The sequence below is a fragment of the Papio anubis genome, chromosome 12, assembly GCF_008728515.1.
Source record: "Papio anubis isolate 15944 chromosome 12, Panubis1.0, whole genome shotgun sequence".
NCBI lineage: Eukaryota > Metazoa > Chordata > Mammalia > Primates > Cercopithecidae > Papio > Papio anubis.
In genome coordinates this window covers 105,410,479-105,428,846 of record NC_044987.1, presented here as the reverse complement: position 1 = coordinate 105,428,846, position 18,368 = coordinate 105,410,479, and the positions used below count along the sequence as shown (strand labels likewise).

General features: G+C 42.3%; 1 protein-coding gene across 3 annotated transcripts in view; it reads left to right on the top strand.

Moving 5' to 3' along the window:
• The window catches only part of EXT2 (exostosin glycosyltransferase 2), a 157,330-nt gene that overhangs the window by 26,086 nt on the left and 112,876 nt on the right, over positions 1-18,368 (top strand). For all 3 annotated transcript variants that reach the window (XM_009186257.3, XM_021925881.2, XM_003909996.5), the window contains exons 5-7: positions 3,824-4,019; positions 6,208-6,347; positions 9,424-9,517. In XM_009186257.3, the coding sequence (XP_009184521.3) occupies positions 3,824-4,019; positions 6,208-6,347; positions 9,424-9,517 (430 nt within the window). The remainder of the gene's footprint in view (positions 1-3,823; positions 4,020-6,207; positions 6,348-9,423; positions 9,518-18,368) is intronic.

Below are 18,368 nucleotides of genomic sequence, written 5' to 3'. Positions count from 1 at the left end.
ATAGCGAGAGCTTTGCTTTTATTTTTGTTTTAAATCTCTGTCAGTATTTGTTCAATGGAAAGCGGATGATTGTTGCTATTGATAGCTGCTTCTCACAGCTGTTTTGGCCTCAGCTGGAATTCTTGTCATTTTCCTTCTAAAAGGAACTAAATTGGGAGTTTACAACTGTTACTATTGAGGGAGACTTCAAGTTCTCAGCATGGTTTTGCTTAAACTTAGATATCAGTGCTGCTAGGAGACATGAAAGCCATAGATAGTCATTTTAGCCTTTAAAAGAAAAACAAATCCACCTTAAAATGTAGTTGGCTTAAAACTAAAATGGGCATACTCCTTCAGCCATCTGCCCTGTCAGGGACAGCCAGCATGCAAGCAGGGGACACATTTTTAGACTCGTTCACATCTACACATTTATGTTGAAAATGGAGTAGCAGTGGAGTGGGGATCCAGTGATCCTGGTAACTGAATGTCTAAAATAGAACTTTATTTCTTATCAGTGAAAGCTAACCCAGAGTCTTTCTTCAGAGTTTCTTTGAGCACCACACATCAACATCTGTATTTATTTCTATATCTGTACAGACAGATGTCTATCTATTGTATTGAAAACCATGCATTCATCTCAGTATCTCTAGTTCCATCCGACACTGCAGGGGCATTCTGGTTCTCTCTCTTTCCATATTTGTAACTCCCTTCTCTGACTCCTAGAAATCTGGCTCCCATTATCCTCAATATCTTTACTTATTTGATCAACCCTCTTGTATTAATCAAACTTCTGTTGTCCCCCTGCCCCCACACTGCACAGAGGCCTTCCCTACCCCTCCTCATCCCTGCTCAGACTCTGACCCCCCATGTTGTGCTGTTCTGCACCCTCCTGGCACAGATGCCTTCCTCACACTTCTTGGGTTCTAGCGCTGGAGTGATGCTATCATTACCACCATTCTCCCCACAATTTGGGCACCCTTCTCAGCCTGCCCAGGCTCTAACACTCTGTTATGAGCTGCCCAGATGCCCTCCTAACCTCACTTGGTCTCCAGCATCCCCATAACCCTTACCCCAGCACAGAAGCCTTCTTTTCCCTTCTGGGGCTCTGACATCCTGCGCCAGGCTACCTTACTACTCTACTCTTAAGCAGAAGCTCCCACCCCACTAGGACTTGAACATTCCACATGCGCCTTCTTCCCCACCCGACCATGCAGAAATGCCCTCTGGGACTCCAACACTCTATGCACTTCTGCCTGGACAGCCTCTTCACCCCTCTTGGATGCCCACCTGTTTATTCTTTTTCTGGAGAGGGTAGAACACTAGTTTTGCGCTATCAGCTCTACTTAAAGAGAAAGGCTCCAGAAACATCCATGAGATCCTTCAAAGAACCAGGATCTTATGGTTTGGAAAGACCTTTAAAGACCATTTAGTTGAAGCATGAGTTTTCAGTAACTTTTTCCTGAAAAAGTTTCTGGTTTATATTGAAAAATCACCAACTCACAAGACAGTCCATTTCATTTTTGAATAGCTTTAATTATTGAGGAAGTTTCCCTGCTTGTCTTGTGGGTTTGACTATAAATTTTCCTCTAGTTTAAACAGGTAAGTTTGATTATAGAAATAATTTGAGCAAAAATGGTGTTTACTTTGAGATGAACCGCGTGTGCTCCCTATATGTGATCTTGCCATCACTAAGTCATCCTCTGAAAATTAATACTTTTACAAAAGAAAAATTACTGAGGCTCAGGGCTGGGAGTAGAACTCAAAAGCCTGTTTCAATGTCTACAAAGAATACTTTTGGCTATAAATATTCAACATATTGCTCAATAAATTGTAATTTAGGAAGAAATGGGCCAGGAAAAAGGAACCAGTCTATGCGGCTGATCCAAACCATCTCCCTGCTGGGTTGCTGCTGTGTATCTTTCTTATCTCACTTACCCTCACCCTGGCCTCTGACTCTCGCCTACCTCGTGGAACGGCTCCATTGAGTAGAACTTTCTGCAGTAAGTACATGGTCTACATTTGTGCTGTCAGGCAGCCCCCAGCCACGTATGGCTATTGAGCACTGGCAATGGGCCTACTGTGACTGACAAACTGAACTTTTAATTTTATTTACTTTTAATTAGTTTAATTTAAATGGCCTCAGGTGGCTAGTCGCTATTAGACAGTGAAGTTCTAGGGAGTCTGCTGGTTCCTTTTTTTCTTAATTGTGATGTGGGAAGTGCCTTTTGCTCTTAGTTCGGCCAAAAAAAGAATTGATTCTGAGGATGTAAAAGCAGTCTGGCTGTGGTATAGGTTGCTCTTTTCTCTGGGTTTATTTGACTAGTCTGGCTGGTTAGGCGGGTGTTCACCTTCACTCATTGCTTTATGTGATTTGGACCTGAAGCTTAATCCTCTGTAAAAGAAGATGACCTTCTCAGTTAGAGTATAATTATTGAGTGAGATGCTCCCCAGCTAGAACTTCCAAACAAGTCTGAGTAACTAAGCGAAAGTAACAATTACCGTTCTCTCTTCAAAGCCAAAAACAATTTAAAAAAAAAAAAAAAAAGGATGGGTTCACAAACTCTAGGTTGCGTGGTGGCGTTGCCTGTGAGAGATATGTAGTCCTAGTATTTTCCCTGGGCTGTACCAGTTTGAGCTGGATTTCACTGGGTGTTGCTTCTAGGCCTGATGAGTGTTTCATTTCTTCCTGGAACATGCTTTCTGTAATTCTTCTCTTTGACACTGATTCCTTGTGGTCCCTCGGCCTAAACAGATTGAGTATCTCTTATCCAAAATGCTCGGGACCGGAAGTGTTTTGGATTCCTGATTTTTTCAGATTTTAGAGCATTCGCATTATACTCTTGGTTGAGCATTCCAAATCCAGAAATCTAAACTGTTTCAATGAGTGTTTCTTTTGAGCATCATGTTGGCATCCAGAAAGTTTTGGATTTTGGAGCATTTTGGATTTCAGATTTACAGACTTGATATGCTCAACGATATAGCTTTTATGTTCTGCACTCTGTCTGTCTTGTGGGGGTCTTGTCTTCCAGGAAGGAATTACTTCCCATCTGGTCTCCCCAAAATCGTCCCCTTGACTTCAGGCTTACTAACTTTGTGTTCCCATTTCTGTCTCTTGTGAAGATCTACATGGCACTAGACCCTTGGAGATCTTTCTTTCTCTGTTTTCTTTTACACATCCTTGCCATCCAGATGTTAAGACTAGAGATTCCAGGCTTTAATGAAGATCGTTTTTTCTACTTCTTGTTTTCAACTACCAATTTGGTCTCCCTCCCATTTATGTGGCCTTGATGATGGGGACTTTCCCTGGAGCCTCTCCATTGCACAGGGATGCTGTTCGACAGCCAGGAGGAGCCCTTTCCAGAGTCCTTCAGTTGCATGCCAGTGCTTCCCATCGAGCTTCCCTCTTCCCCCATTTGAAGAATGCAGCCAGCTTCCAGGGCCTTTTAGATGGGGGACTCAGATGTAACTAAGACAACACTTTGATGTGCCTTCCAAATAATCAGTTAGTTTCTCTCTTTCTACATACACACACACATATTTATAGCATGCGCTGTCAGCTTAGCATATTATAAGCATTTCCTCACAATATCAAGAACTGTTCCCAAATAAGATTTGTTATGATTGCATAATATTTCAGTGTGTGAATGAATCATATCTTACCTTCTCACAATATATAATATGTTAAATATTTACTAATACTACAGAAGATAATTTTAAAAAAAAATCAGTGGATGTCAAGACTGGTAAGGAAACACTTAGTGCCATAAGTTTAATATCAAAGTTTGTCTTACCTTGACTAACATACCAGCTGCAATTTGCCAATCACCTGTTTTTTCCCTTGTAGTCCGCGGCGATACTTCCTCATATCGTCTCAGGTGGGTCTCCATCCCGAGTACAGAGAAGACCTAGAAGCCCTCCAGGTCAAACACGGAGAGTCAGTGTTAGTGCTTGATAAATGCACCAACCTCTCAGAGGGTGGCCTTTCTATCCGTAAGCGCTGCCACAAGCACCAGGTCTTCGATTACCCACAGGTGCTACAGGTGAGTGTCATTCATTACCTCTCCCAAGGCTCGGTAGATGTTGCTTCCATGGGTTAAAATTGAGCCCAACAATCCTGAGTTGTTTTCCACATGCAACTAGAATTACCCAAGGGGAAGAAAACGTAGCATTGTTCTTTACTGGACACGTAGACCTTGAGGTACTTGGATGTCTGGTGTCTTGTGTTCGTGCAAAGCTGCTTGGCCTATGAGAGTTCATACTCCTTTCAGATATTCATTATACTTCAAAAACACAAATCTCATAGATTCACAGAGAAGCCACATGGACAAATCAGGCAAATGTATCTTGCTTTTACCCCTGTATTCCTAAGGCAGTCCAGAGAAATTTTCTTCTTTGAGGTGGCAACTTGCATCCCTTGACCATACTGGCCTACAGAGCCACAGTGAACTTCCCCTGGAGTGAAGGGGTTTGGGGGTTGTTTTTATCGTTTTGGTATTTGGTGTTCTTGCCACCTTTAGCATGTCCTGTCAGTAGCATGTCCTTTATTTACATAATGGGAATGGCTGTACTTCTATAACCACAGGGAAAGCAGTCCCTTTGGGGATGTTTTATATGTAGGATATTTGACATTCCAATGGTATGGGGGCTAGGAAATGAGAAATTGAGCTTTGTTTACTTAAATATTTAAAATGGACACAGGTTAGTTAAAGAAGAAACATAAAGGAGCTGGTGTGATTTTTTTTTTTTTTTTTTTTTAAATCTCCAGAGAGTTGCCTATACTGGGATTGTAAAAATACACTCAAAAAGTGCTGCACTCCCTCTGGAATGTCTGGCTGGTAACAGTGGTGATGAGGGCAGGAGTATTTATAGTAACCTTTGTCTAGACAGGAAAAATGGTTATCAGCACATGTGTCCACATCTGGATGCTGACTCTCGAGGTCAGGGGAGCTTTCCACCTGCACCTCCGGGCACCATGATGACTTCTCTTCCTCTCCTCTTGCTGCTTTTCTCATTTATCCCCAGAGGTGTTTGGAATATCGAATTCCTTTATTTCTTTTACTGAACTTTCCTTTTCTCTAGCTTTAAAGATTAGTGTTTTTTTAATTGTTGTTGTTTTTGTTTTGTTTTGTTTTTTAATCTCTTCCCTTCCTTAAGAGGCAAAAACTAGGAGAAACAGAAAGTTAAATAGTTAGGGTCTCTGTATTTTGGTTTACTTATTGCAACTGTTTTTTCTGTGGTACTTCTCTCCTTTTCCCAAGTATTCCCCACATTGAGGGGGTTTGAGGGAGTGAATGAGGAAGACATTTTTCATTAATTTCTTTTTTTTATAGAACATATCAGTCTTAACATCTTTTCAGAGGCATTGAATTCATGAAATGAATATCTTCTATATAAAAAGCACACTGTTAGATGCTATGGGGGGTAGAAAGATGAAAAGAGATTTGATACCTTCCCTATAGGGAGTCTTCTAGAGAGCCTGAAATTCCCAGACAAAATAATTCCATTATAAGGTAGGCTGAGGTAAGTACTGTAAGAGATGTCAGACAGTGTGCTGTGGTGTGTTTACATAGTACACTGGGGCCTAAAGAGACCCATTTGCGGAAAGTCACATTGTTAACTGTCTAGAGGAAGACTTTGACATTGACTTTGAACATTTTCAGAAGGCCAACAGTGGTGGCATTGAAGCAATACTGAAGAGCAGAAATATTAATACAAAACATTGCAGCTATTTAAACTTTTCAAGTTTTACAGGTGTGAGCTGTTGTCTTTTGGCATTTTTGTGTCAAGATGCCTCAGTAGGCCGGGCGCGGTGGCTCAAGCCTGTAATCCCAGCACTTTGGGAGGCCGAGACGGGCGGATCACGGGGTCAGGAGATTGAGACCATCCTGGCGAACACGGTGAAACCCCGTCTCTACTAAAAAAATACAAAAAACTAGCCGGGCGAGGTGGCGGGCGCCTGTGGTCCCAGCTACTCGGGAGGCTGAGGCAGGAGAATGGCGTAAGCCCAGGAGGCGGAGCTTGCAGTGAGCCGAGATCGCGCCACTGCACTCCAACCTGGGCAACACAGCGAGACTCCGTCTCAAAAAAAAAAAAAAAAAAAAAAAAAAAAAAAGATGCCTCAGTATTACTTGGCGTCAACCCTTGTAGAAACTTTGTGGTCTATAGGGATCAAAGTTAGTGGATCAGCAAAACTAGTTTGTAATCTCCTACCTCTTTGTGTTCCTGCAGGAGGCTACTTTCTGTGTGGTCCTTCGTGGAGCTCGGCTGGGCCAGGCAATATTGAGCGATGTGTTACAAGCTGGCTGTGTCCCAGTTGTCATTGCAGACTCCTATATTTTGCCTTTCTCTGAAGTTCTTGACTGGAAGAGGTGGGTAGTACCTTCTGGTAAACTCTACACTCGTGGTTCTGCGTGTATTATAAATAAAATCCTCTCAGGTCATTGTAATGTATACCCTGGTTCAAGAACTACTACAGATAGTTTTTATCTATTTTCCATCAAGAGAGTTCATACATTGGCCTAGAGCAGTTCACAAACTGAGGCCAGTTTGCAGGCTGGCTGTTTTTGTAAGTCAAGTTTTATTGAAACACAGCCATGTCCCTTCCTTTATATATAGTCTGGCTGTTGTTGTGTCACATTGGTGGAGTTGAGTAATTGCAACAGAAATTGGATGACATGCAGGGCTTAAAATATCAGTATCTGGCCTTTTATCACAGAGGTCCCCAAATCCTGGACTGTGGCCTGTTTGGAGCCGGGCTGCACAGCAGGAGGTGACCAGCGGGCCACTGAGCATTACCACCTGAGCTTTGCCTCCTGTAAGATCAGTGGTGGCATTAAATTACCACAGGAGCGTGGACTGTGCTGTGAACTGTGCATACAAGGGATCTAGGTTGTGCTCTCCTTATGAGAATTCAACTAATGCCTGATGATCGGCGTGAAACAGTTTCATCCCCAAACGATTCCCTGCCAAACCCAGTCCGTGGAAAAATTGTCTTCCACAAAACCGGTCCCTGGTGCCGAAAAGGTTGGGGACTGTTGCTTTTCGGAAAATGGTTACCAACTGCAAGCCTAGACCAGTGTTCAACTCTGACTGCAGAGTAGACTCACCTAGAGAACTTAAAAAAAAAAAAAAAAAAAGCCTTGCCTAATTCTTGGGTGCTCTGAATGTTAAAGCTCCCAGGTAATTCTGATTTGTAGTCAGAGTTGAGAACCACTGGTCTACAGTCTCTATCGATTTTGCATAATGTTGTAGCTGGTGGTGGAGGCCCTCCATGTAGATGAAAGCTTAGGGACATTCCCAGTGTACAGATGGACCCAGTTCCATTCTATTGGGTATTCGCCATTTATATTGCAATGAACAGAATAGCCCTCTATTCTCATGCTTCGTTTTCCCAAGATTTTGCAGGTTGAAGGTTGTTGAAAATTAATTCCATTCATATCTGTCTCTCAGTCTTTTTCTTGCCTCAAATGTTTACTGGTTTTTTCCTCTCCCAACTTTTTTGATATTTCTGTCCAAATTTGATCACCAGAGTATTTGAACAACTTGAATAGCTCTAGTTCATTCATTCATTCATTCATTCATTTATTCACTCATCTCACATTGATTGGAAAGCCTCTTGTGAGTAACATAGAGTCTCTGTTTCCAAGGAGACTAGAATCTAGTGAGAGAAGATAAACCAGTGGTAATGTTTTATGGTAAATGTCAGAGCAGGTGTATGCACAGGGGACCGTGGAAACCCAAAGAGGAGAGAGCCTAACTCAGCTTGAAAGAGGAGAGCAAGTAGTTATTTTTCGTGTCTTAGAGAAGCGATGAGCCACTTCCAGCATTTATCTCCCAATGAAAGCATTCATTAAGTACCTTTTATTTACTAAGTACTACCTTAAGTGTAGGGAGACAATCAAGGCCAAACCTTTTCTCGGGGACACTCATGGTATAGTGGTGGAAGACAGAGGAGTAAATCAGCAGTTACCAAATCCTGTGATGAGACAGCTGTGACTGGATGGGATGCCAGGAGGAGGGGGAGACACACACTGTCATTGGCCGTGGCATTGGTGAGGGCTTCACAGAGGCGGTAACTCTAAGCTGAGTCTGAATCTAGATCTGCTTGGGTTGTGCTAATTATGGATTGAAAGTCAGAAGGCCTAGGTTGAGATAACCAGCTCTCTTACTGGCTGACTTTTTGATCTTAGCAAATGACTTAATCTTCTTTGAGTCTCAGTTCTCCCATCTGTATAGTGGAAATCATTTACTTACTTAACAAATGTTTATCAAGTGCTCACTGTGTGCAAGGCAGTAATATACCAGGTGCTGAGGATACACTGGTGAGTGGAGCCCGGCACACTTTCTGTCCTAATGGAGTGGCCGAGTTTGCAGAAGTGAGGGTTAGAGTTTAATCTTTAATTTATACAAATGTAATTACAAACTCTGCTAAATGTAATGAAGGAAAAGTGATTGTCGAGTCCTCTCTTTCTCTTACCCACCACATCTAATCTGTTAGCAAACGCTGTGGGCTGTACCCTGTCATCCCCATCATCAAGTCTTCCCTCATCTGCATCTGTTGCCTGGCTTTTGCAGTGTTCCCCAGCTGTTCTCTCTGCTCCTGTTCTTGCTTTCCTGTAGTTTATTCTAACACTTTAGATGGAATGATCCTGTTAGAACATGATTAGGTTATATCATGCTTTTGCCCAAAACCCTCTCATGGCTTCCCATCTCAGAAGAAAAGCACAAGTCTTTCAGTGGCCTACAGTACTCTTTGCTGTGACTCTATCTGTCCCATTTCTTCTTTCCTGGTATTATTCTCTGCCTTATTTACTCTGCTCCAGCCACAATAGCCTCCTTGCTGTTCCTGGAACTTGGCTTCCATGGTGCTTCTTCCGGGCTGTTTGCTTATTAGACTTTTTGCCTGGAATGCTGTTCCCCAGGCATCTCCTGGCCTGCTTACTCTCTCACCTTCCTTGTCTGATTAATTCACTGTTGGGTTAACACTTATAATAGGGCTTCCATAAATATACACCAGGTAAATGAATAGATTTGCATGGATAGCTAAAGGAGAAAAGTGTTTGTTAATTTAGAAAGGAAATAAAGAGTAGTGTACTAGGTGGGTGGGATTTCACATGCAAAGGCCCTATGGTAGGGCAGAGCATGGTGTGTTCAAGTGACTGAAGAATACCAGTGTGGCTAGAGCACACTAGTGGAGTGGAGGCAGGATGAAAGATTAATGGAGTAGGGAGTGGGAGGTTAAAAAATGAAGGTGTAAGAGAACTCCTTTGAGAAGTTCAGCCAGTGAGGAAGGGAGGGGAAAGAGAGAATACTTACCGGAAGGGATGTGGGGCTGAAGGAGGTTTGGGGTGTTGTTTCTGCTTGTGAGAATGAAACAAGACTGTGTGTAGAAATGCTTTCTGTGAAGGGCTGTGTGTATGTAAACTGTTTTGCTGTTGTCTCCAGAGCATCTGTGGTTGTACCAGAAGAAAAGATGTCAGATGTGTACAGTATTTTGCAGAGCATCCCTCAAAGACAGATTGAAGAAATGCAGAGACAGGTAAGAGGCCAAGTCCAAGCAGCCCTCTTGGGGATGTGACATGGGTGGTACTGAAATGGTGGCCTTGACTGTTTGGATACAGAGGGACAGGAGCTGAATACCTGAGTGGGGTTTACTTCCTCCACTAGATCAACTAACCAAACTTAAACAATAGGAAATTAGTGTTAGGCAAGTTGCGTCAAATAAGGTTTGGAATAATAACTCTCAGAGAACTCTGCAGAGGTAAGCCTACTGCAATTTTAGGGTCTTACCATAGCAGATGCAAAGCTGAAGCTCTTTGGAGGATTTGTAGTCACAGCAGGTGATAGTCATGTGACTAAGACAGTCATGGAAGCTGGACCATTCAGGGTAATACTTCTGTGTAGCTATTGCCCATGATGCTATTGCTGCACAAACTAGCCAGGTTCCCAGTTCAGTCAGTCTTTGTAATTAGGGAATCCTCCCCTCTCTTCTGGAACATTTGCCATTTTCCTGCCTCTCTTTCTAAATTTCTTTTCTGCCTTCTGATGCCCCATTCCCTGGGCTGCTCTCTGACTGTCTCATACTCTACTTAGTGTCTCCCTGAGTCCTGCTTCCCTTTCTTTCTTCTGAAGGACATTTAATTGGCTTTAAATATCAAGCAAGGTGAAAAAGTTAAGAAGACTGTCCCAGAAATTTATTTTTTATTTTTATTTTTTTTGAGACAGAGTCTCGCTCTGTCGCCCAAGCTGGAGTGCAGTGGCCGGATCTCAGCTCACTGCAAGCTCCGCCTCCCGGGTTTACACCATTCTCCTGCCTCAGCCTCCCAAGTAGCTGGGACTACAGGTGCCCGCCACCTCACCCGGCTAGTTTTGTTTGTTTGTTTGTTTGTTTTTTTGTATTTTTTAGTAGAGACGGTTTCACCGTGTTAGCCAGGATGGTCTCAATCTCCTGACCTCGTGATCCGCCCATCTCGGCCTTCCAAAGTGCTGGGATTACAGGCTTGAGCCACTGCGCCCGGCCCAGAAATTTTTAATGGACTTTTAAAAAGGTTTAATCTTTGTCAAAATCACCTGTGTGGGAGAAGAGCCGGAAAAGAGGCTTGGCAGATTCTCAGCAGTAAGTGCGTAGCTGCCCCATGCAACCCCCTGCTGTTAGTTCAGCACCCCCACCCTCAGGCAGAGAGCCTGCATTTGGCCTTGTCCCAGGAATGGGCCACAGGCTTCTGTCTGGATGGGGGCAGTGCATCTGCCTGGCTATGTGGGGAGGGGATCTGAGGTTCTGACTGTTTCTTAAAGTTTCAGTCTGTCCTCCTGCTTGAACCCCACTCTTCCCCTGACTTGGGGCTCTGCAATGTGACTCAAGTTTTTCTCAGCTGATTTAGGAGGCCGCTGTCTTGAGTCTATAGCATCAGTTACCACTTCTTCCTCTACTTTTCAGCTTCCACATTCTGATGCTGTTATCTTGTCTTTCATTTTCTTTATCTTAGGGTATGCATACCTTAATTTAGAAAATTCCTCTTGTCATTTTAGGGTTTTAGGAGAGAGAGGGGTCAGTGGATGTGTTCAGTCCACCCTCTTTATTATGACAGTGAACTTCTTATTAGACACAGATTGAGTCTGTAGGTTCTTACCTCAGATTGCCTGGCTTTGGTGTCAGCTCTGTGGGTTACAAACTCTGTACCCTTAGGTAAGGATCTGCCTTCTCTGGGCCTCAGTGACCTCATCTGTACAACATTTTGGCATTCTGGTTAGAACACAAATCACAGGTTAGTTTTAGCTTCCCTGCAGTTTCTTTATAACATCCTCATGTTCGTTTTAAGTTTCTGGGTTTCCCAGTTGTTATTTAACCACTGATTTCATCTAAGTTTCAGTGAATCTGAAAATCAGTCCAGAGATCTCTAGATTTTTTATCTAAACCTGTGGTTCCTAAAACTTGTGTAGAAGGAAATGCTCCTTGAGGAGTCATAATATTTGTGTGCTTTATATTACCTTTTCCTTACCCCAAGAGGTCTCACTCTGTAGTCCAGGCTGGAGTGCAGTGGCATGATCTTGGCTCACTGCAACCTCTGCCACCAGGGTTCTAGTGATTCTCCTGCCTCAGCCTCCTGAGTAGTTGGGACTACGGGCACATACCACCATGCCCAGCTAATTTTTGTACTTTTAGTAGAGACAGAATTTCGCCGTGTTGACCAGGCTGGTCGAACTCCTGACCCCAAGTGATCCGCTCGCCTCAGCTTCCCAAAGTGCTGGGATTACAGGCGTGAGCCACCACACCTGGCCCACTTTTGTTACTTTTTATGGAATTTTGATTTATTAATAAAACTAAATAGAGAATTATATGCTAAAGCAGAGACTATTTTATACTAGAATCTAGTCTAGAAAGGTTAAGAAAAAACTGGGGAGGTTAAAATGCACAAATTTTATTCAGTTTCTTCTCTACCCCTCCACCCTGAAGCTGGGAAAGAGAATCATTTGGTTTTTGGAGCGGCGTCTACTGCCAGCTCATGGAGTACTGTTGCCCGTAGGAGGGTGGTATGGGAACTGCAGGTCTGAGATAAGCTTCGTCATGTTCAGCGTTGGCTCGGAATCATAGAGCAGTTGAGATGGAATGAATGCCGGTCATTTAAAACAGTGTACTTTTGGGTTATTTGGGTCCAAAGAGACATACTTAGAGTCAGAAGACTTGGGTTTGATCCCTGGCTCTGTCCCTTTGAATTGCATGACCATGGTAAGTCCCCAAGCTCCCTAGGCTTCCATTTCCTCATTTATGAAATGAAGGGGTTGGCTAAATAATCTCTCATATTCCATGTGGCTGTTAAAAAACTCTATGAAATGCTTGTCCCTACCAAGAATATTACTCTCCTTGACAACATTAATAATTTAGTGGTCATCTCTTCTCCCCTTGAACAGCTCTAGTCACAAGGGCCACTTGCCTCCTCTGGTGGTGAACAGTCCACGACGCCAGCTTGAAAAGAAAGGTGGTCTTGGCACTTTCCCAGCCCCCTTTCTAACTCTCTGCTTTCTGACAGCCTCTTTCCCTGTGCTGCTTTCGGACTGTCTAAGGCTCTCCACTGCGGCGCCTCACTAGTCCCACTCCTCTTTCTCTGAGTAATCCATATTCCCAAAATGACCTCTCTTCTTCTCCCAACCCCACATTTCTAGGGAGGCTGATCTCAATTAGATATGAGATTATCTGGTTAAAGTAATTTCCAGTTAGGTATGAAGGATGACTAGGTTTCTTCAACTACTACTAGATTCCAATAGCACCCCTCGCCACTCAAGTTGTGATCACGAAAAATGTCTCTAGACATTGCTTGCCACTTGTTCCCTTTGGGGTTGAGGGTGGAGGGCAGGCAAAATTGCTTTGATTGAGAACCGCTGTTCTTTATAGATAGTTAATGTCTCATCTCTCTAAAATTAGAGTTCTTTGGTTCTGTAACAAAATACACTGTTTCCAAAACATTCTTGTCATTTTGCTTTCTGTTTACCTTCTATTGATTTAACCTGACCTTGGCAGGAGTAATTTAAAAAATGGTAAAACACCTGATTCTGAAAAGTTCCTGTATCTTAGTGAATTCTCTTTAGGGAGGTCAGAGGTGGGTCTTTTTGCAAGACAGGCATCAACTTTTAGGGGAAAGCCTATTGTATCAGTAGGTGATATCTTGGAGCCCCTAGATGATGTGTCAGAATGAACTCAGGGTGAGGAACAGAGGATCGGATTTGCTTGCCTAGAAACTCTGAACTAGCTTTACGGAGCTGCATTGAACAGTTGTAGCCAGCAGAGGGCTCCATCCACTTTTAATTAACTCATTTTCCCTCTGAGTATTTAAATCTTTCCAAGAAATCCTAAATGCCATGAGCCACTCTAGTGTTTCACACTGACATCTTCCTGATAGCTGCTCTCTAGAGACCATTTCTTTCAGATGAGGAAGAAATAGTGCTTAGCACAGGATTTTACTCTCCCTAGGTGCAATGGAGCCAAACTTTCTGATCTGGCCCCAGAAATGTGGGGTAGGATCTCGGTGAGGAAGGTATTGGAGCAACATTTTGCAGCTTAGAGTTTAGAATCAGAAAGGCTATGATCTGACCGATGTCTGCAGTGGTGGAAGTCCTTGTTGTGATGGGAATTTGTGTGTACCAAGGGAGAAAGTCATTCTGCCTGACAAAGAAAAGAAATTAAACTCCCCTCTTGACCTTAGATGTGATAGTAGCAGCCAAAAAGTTAACAACAAGGTTAGAGCCTAATGTAAGTAACAGCTATAGTTAGATTAAGACTTTTGAAAAAAAGTACAACCTGTGTCTCTGGTATCTATTCCTGAAGGTCACCAGTGAGCAGTGCTGCCATACGTGGCACTGGACAGACTACTGGGGGCTTATAGGGCTTTTTGTGGGGAAGTTAAAATACAGTTCCTTAAGTCAGTAGAAGATAGTAGTTGTGACCGTATAAAGCTGACTTCTCAGTTGGTCTTTTATTGTCCTGTGAGCTAATGATTAACTAGTCAATTTATTGAATTCCTATTATTTTTTGCGGGGAGCGGGGAGAGATTATAGGAGATAAAAAAAATCCGTGATCCACATTCACAAAGGACTAATAGTTGTGTTGGGGATATATGGGTATAAGCATAAAGAAAGTTGAGAAGAGGATGCCAATTTTTCTATGTACATTAAGGGTCTGAAATGGAAGAGAGAAAGCTGGGGCTAAAGCTGTCAGGATGAATTTATTGGAGATGTAGAATTTGAGGTAGGCCTTGAGATGAGAGTTCCATCAGCCATCTTTCTTATGTTGGAAGGCAGGCAGAAGTATGCAGCTAAATATTTTTCTGTAGTCAAATGGAACATTCATATCCCCAGTCTCCCCTGAATCACAAAGAAAAAGTACACAATCTGGGGGCTCGGAAGGCTGGATAGACACTAGACTGTATCGTTAGAAATGTTTGTGTGGATAGGGAGGAAGGTGTAAATGGATCCCCAGTTTATCTGTTGAGTAGAATTTCCAAACATTCTTTTATTGGTCAGTGGCTCCACCAGCAGTGACCTCTAACCTCAGCCACACTAGGAGGTGGAAGTCAGGAGCCTGCCTTGCCTTTGAACTCTTCTTTGTACTCAATTGACTAGAAGCCTTTGAGTTGGCAGAAACATTCAGCATCTTCTTTTCTCTCTAGCCTTTAACACTTGGGGTACATTAAAATACCAGTTTCTTTTCAGTCTACTACACTGATCCATCTCAATGTGCTTTCATAATTTTCTATTAAGCATACCAAATATTGGTGCTGCAGAGAAGTACTTGAAGATGTAGTGGGCTGATTAGAAAAAGACAAAACACTTTTATTTAAGAAAATAAAACCTCTAGACTATAGTTGGGCCTATTAGTGATCAAGAAGAGAGTAGAAGAGGCCACAGAACAGTAAATGTGTGTGCATACACCAAAGTTCATGTACTTTGTAGGAGAGCCCCATGAAGGGTCTCTTATTTTATCCTACTTGCATACAATTTCAACACATTTAATTATTTGGTTTCCATAGTCGTAGTAGTTTGGAAGCCACACTTTTAAAGTGAAGAAAGGCTACTAACAGTGAAGGTATCTGAGATGGGTTATCTGCCAATCTGGTATGAATAAAGAAGATGGAAATGCTTTTTTTTTTTTTTTTTTTGAGACAGAGGCTCGTTGTGTCACCCAGGCTGGGGTGCAGTGGCGCGATCTCAGCTCACTGCAACCTCTGCCTCCTGGGTTCAAGTGATTCTCGTGCCTCAGCCTCCCAAGAAGCTGGGATTATAGGCATACGCCACCACACCCAGCTAATTTTTGTATTTTTAGTAGAGATGGGGTTTTGCCATGTTAGCCAGGCTGGTCTCGATCTCCTGGCCTCAAGCAATCAGCCCTCCTCGGCCTCCCAAAGTGCTGGGATTACAGGCATGAGCCACTGCACTGGGTGGAAAAGCTATTTTTAATAATAAAGAATTTTCAGCATGTTGAATGTAAGGACAGCCAGCTTTTCCGGTTTCACTATATCCTGGATATATCATTATAAGATGGCAGAATTCCTCAATTTAGAGAAGTACATCTTTATTTTCGATATTTTGAATTTCTGACATCCAAATAAGTCTTATCATCAATTTGAACATCAAACGTAGTTTCTGTTTCTTCCCTCAAAAGTATTATTATTAATGGGGCATCTTAAAATCGAGGAAATATAGAAATTACTATTCATGGTGATGCCCCTGAATCTCTAAGCTAAGTTTAATTTTGTTTAGCATGTATGTTTTTAAGATATTGGACCTTGCATAATATATTTTATAAAGTTTCTGTTTAAAATGTTTGTTTTATTTTTAAAAAGTGTTATTTGCGTAAAGGTGTAAACCTTCAGATGTCTAGAAACCTTAGCAACCCGGACTGATGTATTATCTGAGGGTTCCCTGTGCCGCTGGCCGGTCTGTTATGTCCATGACAGTTATATAGCTGTCTGTGTCCATTTCTCTCTCATTTCCCACCCCCAGCGTACACCAGTTTACAAAGCAGACTCAACAGAGTGGTAAGCTAGGCCATTAGAAGAGTAATCTCAATTTTTTTATGTGAAGAAACTGAGGATAAAGAGACGTAAAGTAATCCTCCCAAGACCACACAACATGTGAGGGACAGACAAGCAGCACACTCTGTTCTGCTGCCTACAACTTCATTCAAACCACAGAGCTGTGTGGCCTGGATTGAGGGTAAAAATCAGGATGAGCTTCCCAACAGTTCAAGCTAAGTGCTTATTGAATAGTCTTCCTTGAAAAAGTGGTTGCTTGAGACATTTAGGACTGGACACATCCCTGGAAATATATTATGAGGAATGTGGAAAAGGTTTCACTCTAATTTCCAGTATCAATATTATAATGTCTACCATTCTTATCCACCCTGCACCCCCACTGTGAAATTGAGGATTTTTAAAAATATACATAAACTGGACTCTTGGGGCTTTTTTAAAAATGCCAAAATATTCCCTGCCCCTCCTCCTCCCCTCTGACATGCCACTTCAAGCTGTGTTTGGCAGTCTCTGCTTTTGTACTTGCCCTTAAACAGTTACTGGCTGCTTCCCTTAAACAGAGCACATTGACCTGATCCCTGGAGTTCTTCCTGTGAAATAGACAACCATGGTTCTGATACAAACGGATGCTCTTTGGCCAGTGGGAGAGCCTTGGTGATGGGTGTAATCATTTTGTGGGATATTTTAAATTTCAGGGTTTTTTTTTTCCAGTAGCACTCTATATTCTGTTCGAGTTCTCCTATGTATGTATATCCCTATTGTGAAGGAAAGTGGTCAATATGTGTTGTTTTAAAGCAGCATAAAATAAGGCCTCATTTAATTGGAATGCCTAAGGAGGATGATTTTTATGTGTTTAACTATTTTTTTGGACTTTGGTATTAAGAACCTTGTTGGGAAGAGACTTTTACCAAGTATCTGATGGTAAGCCAAGAAAAGCATTTTAATAGAACTGTCTCAGATTTACAATGCACTAGGGCCTGTAAATAAATTTTCCTGTCTTTAAGGTTTGGACTGATTTGCAGTTGTTTTGTATAGCTTCTGAGATCTAAATCCTCACAGTCCAGATGGAGAGACCATAAAGTTACTTTCCCTGGCAGCCTCGGTCTGTCTTGTCTGTGGGCAAATACAATTGAGTAGTATGTGGATCTTAGTCTGTATAGGTCGCTCGTCTTACTGTGATACCAGTTTTAATTGGTTTGGCGACTTTTCCAAGAGCAGCGCACCAAAGCATTCTTTACATTTAGGAGAATTACGGTCCCTAATTTCATAATGCAAATCTAAATTCTCACAGTCTAGATGGAGAGACCATAAAGCTACTTTCCCTGGTAGCCTTGGTCTGTCTTGTCTTTAGGCAAATACAGTTGAGTGGTATGTGGAACTTAGACTGTATAGAATAGTCACTCATCTTATTGTGATACCAGTTTTAATTGGTTTGGTGACTTTTCTAAGAGTAGCTCACCTAAGCATTCTTTAAATTTAGGAGAATTAGGGTCCTTAATTTCATAATGCAAATCAGTTAAATAAATATGTATTAAGGACTTGCTTGCTTTGTTCCTAGTATTGTATTGGCATATTGAGGGAGACGTTTTAAAGGGTGGGCACAGATCTTGTCTTTAAGAAAAGCCCTCAGGTTGCTGGAAAGAGAACATTCAGTAATACATAAATTATAAGGCCAGGAGTGCTATGTACTCAGTTATGCTAAGGAGAGCCAGGAATGACCTCAAGATCAGAGTGGATCAGAAGGTGAAAGGAATCTTCACAACTGGGTAACCTCAGATAGGGAGGGTGAGCATCAGGGCACTGACTTCCACCAGGAGGTTCTGTGGAAAGACTAGTAGGTAAGGGGAGCATCTGGTGGCCCAGGCGTGGGAGGCAGGGGAGAGCTTTGAATACCAGCAACAAAGAACTTGGTTGAGAACTGAAGGTAAGGATGGTAACTAACAAGCGGAAGGTAATGAAAAGATTTGTGAGGCAAGGGGAAAGCAGTGAATATAATTGAAGAGATTTAGGAAAGAAATCAAAAAGCTGGAAGGGACCTTAGAAATTATTCATCCCATTCCTTGTATTTTACAAATGGCAAGCAAGCCCTAGAGTTGGAGTAATCTTGAGAACGAATTGTTAGGCTCAGTCTGCAGCTGGAACCTAGGTCTCCTGACTCCCAGTCTGGTGATTTTTTTTTTTTTTTCATGGTGTACTGCAGTATTTTCCAAACTGAAGGTAATGATTCATTAGGAGATCATGAAATCAATTCAGTGGTTCATGACTGGCATTTTTTTTTTTTAATGAAATATAATAGGAAACTATTAGAGAGCTTTATACAAAGTAAGGGTAAATATTTCCTGTAACTTTTGTTCCAGTAGTGAGTTG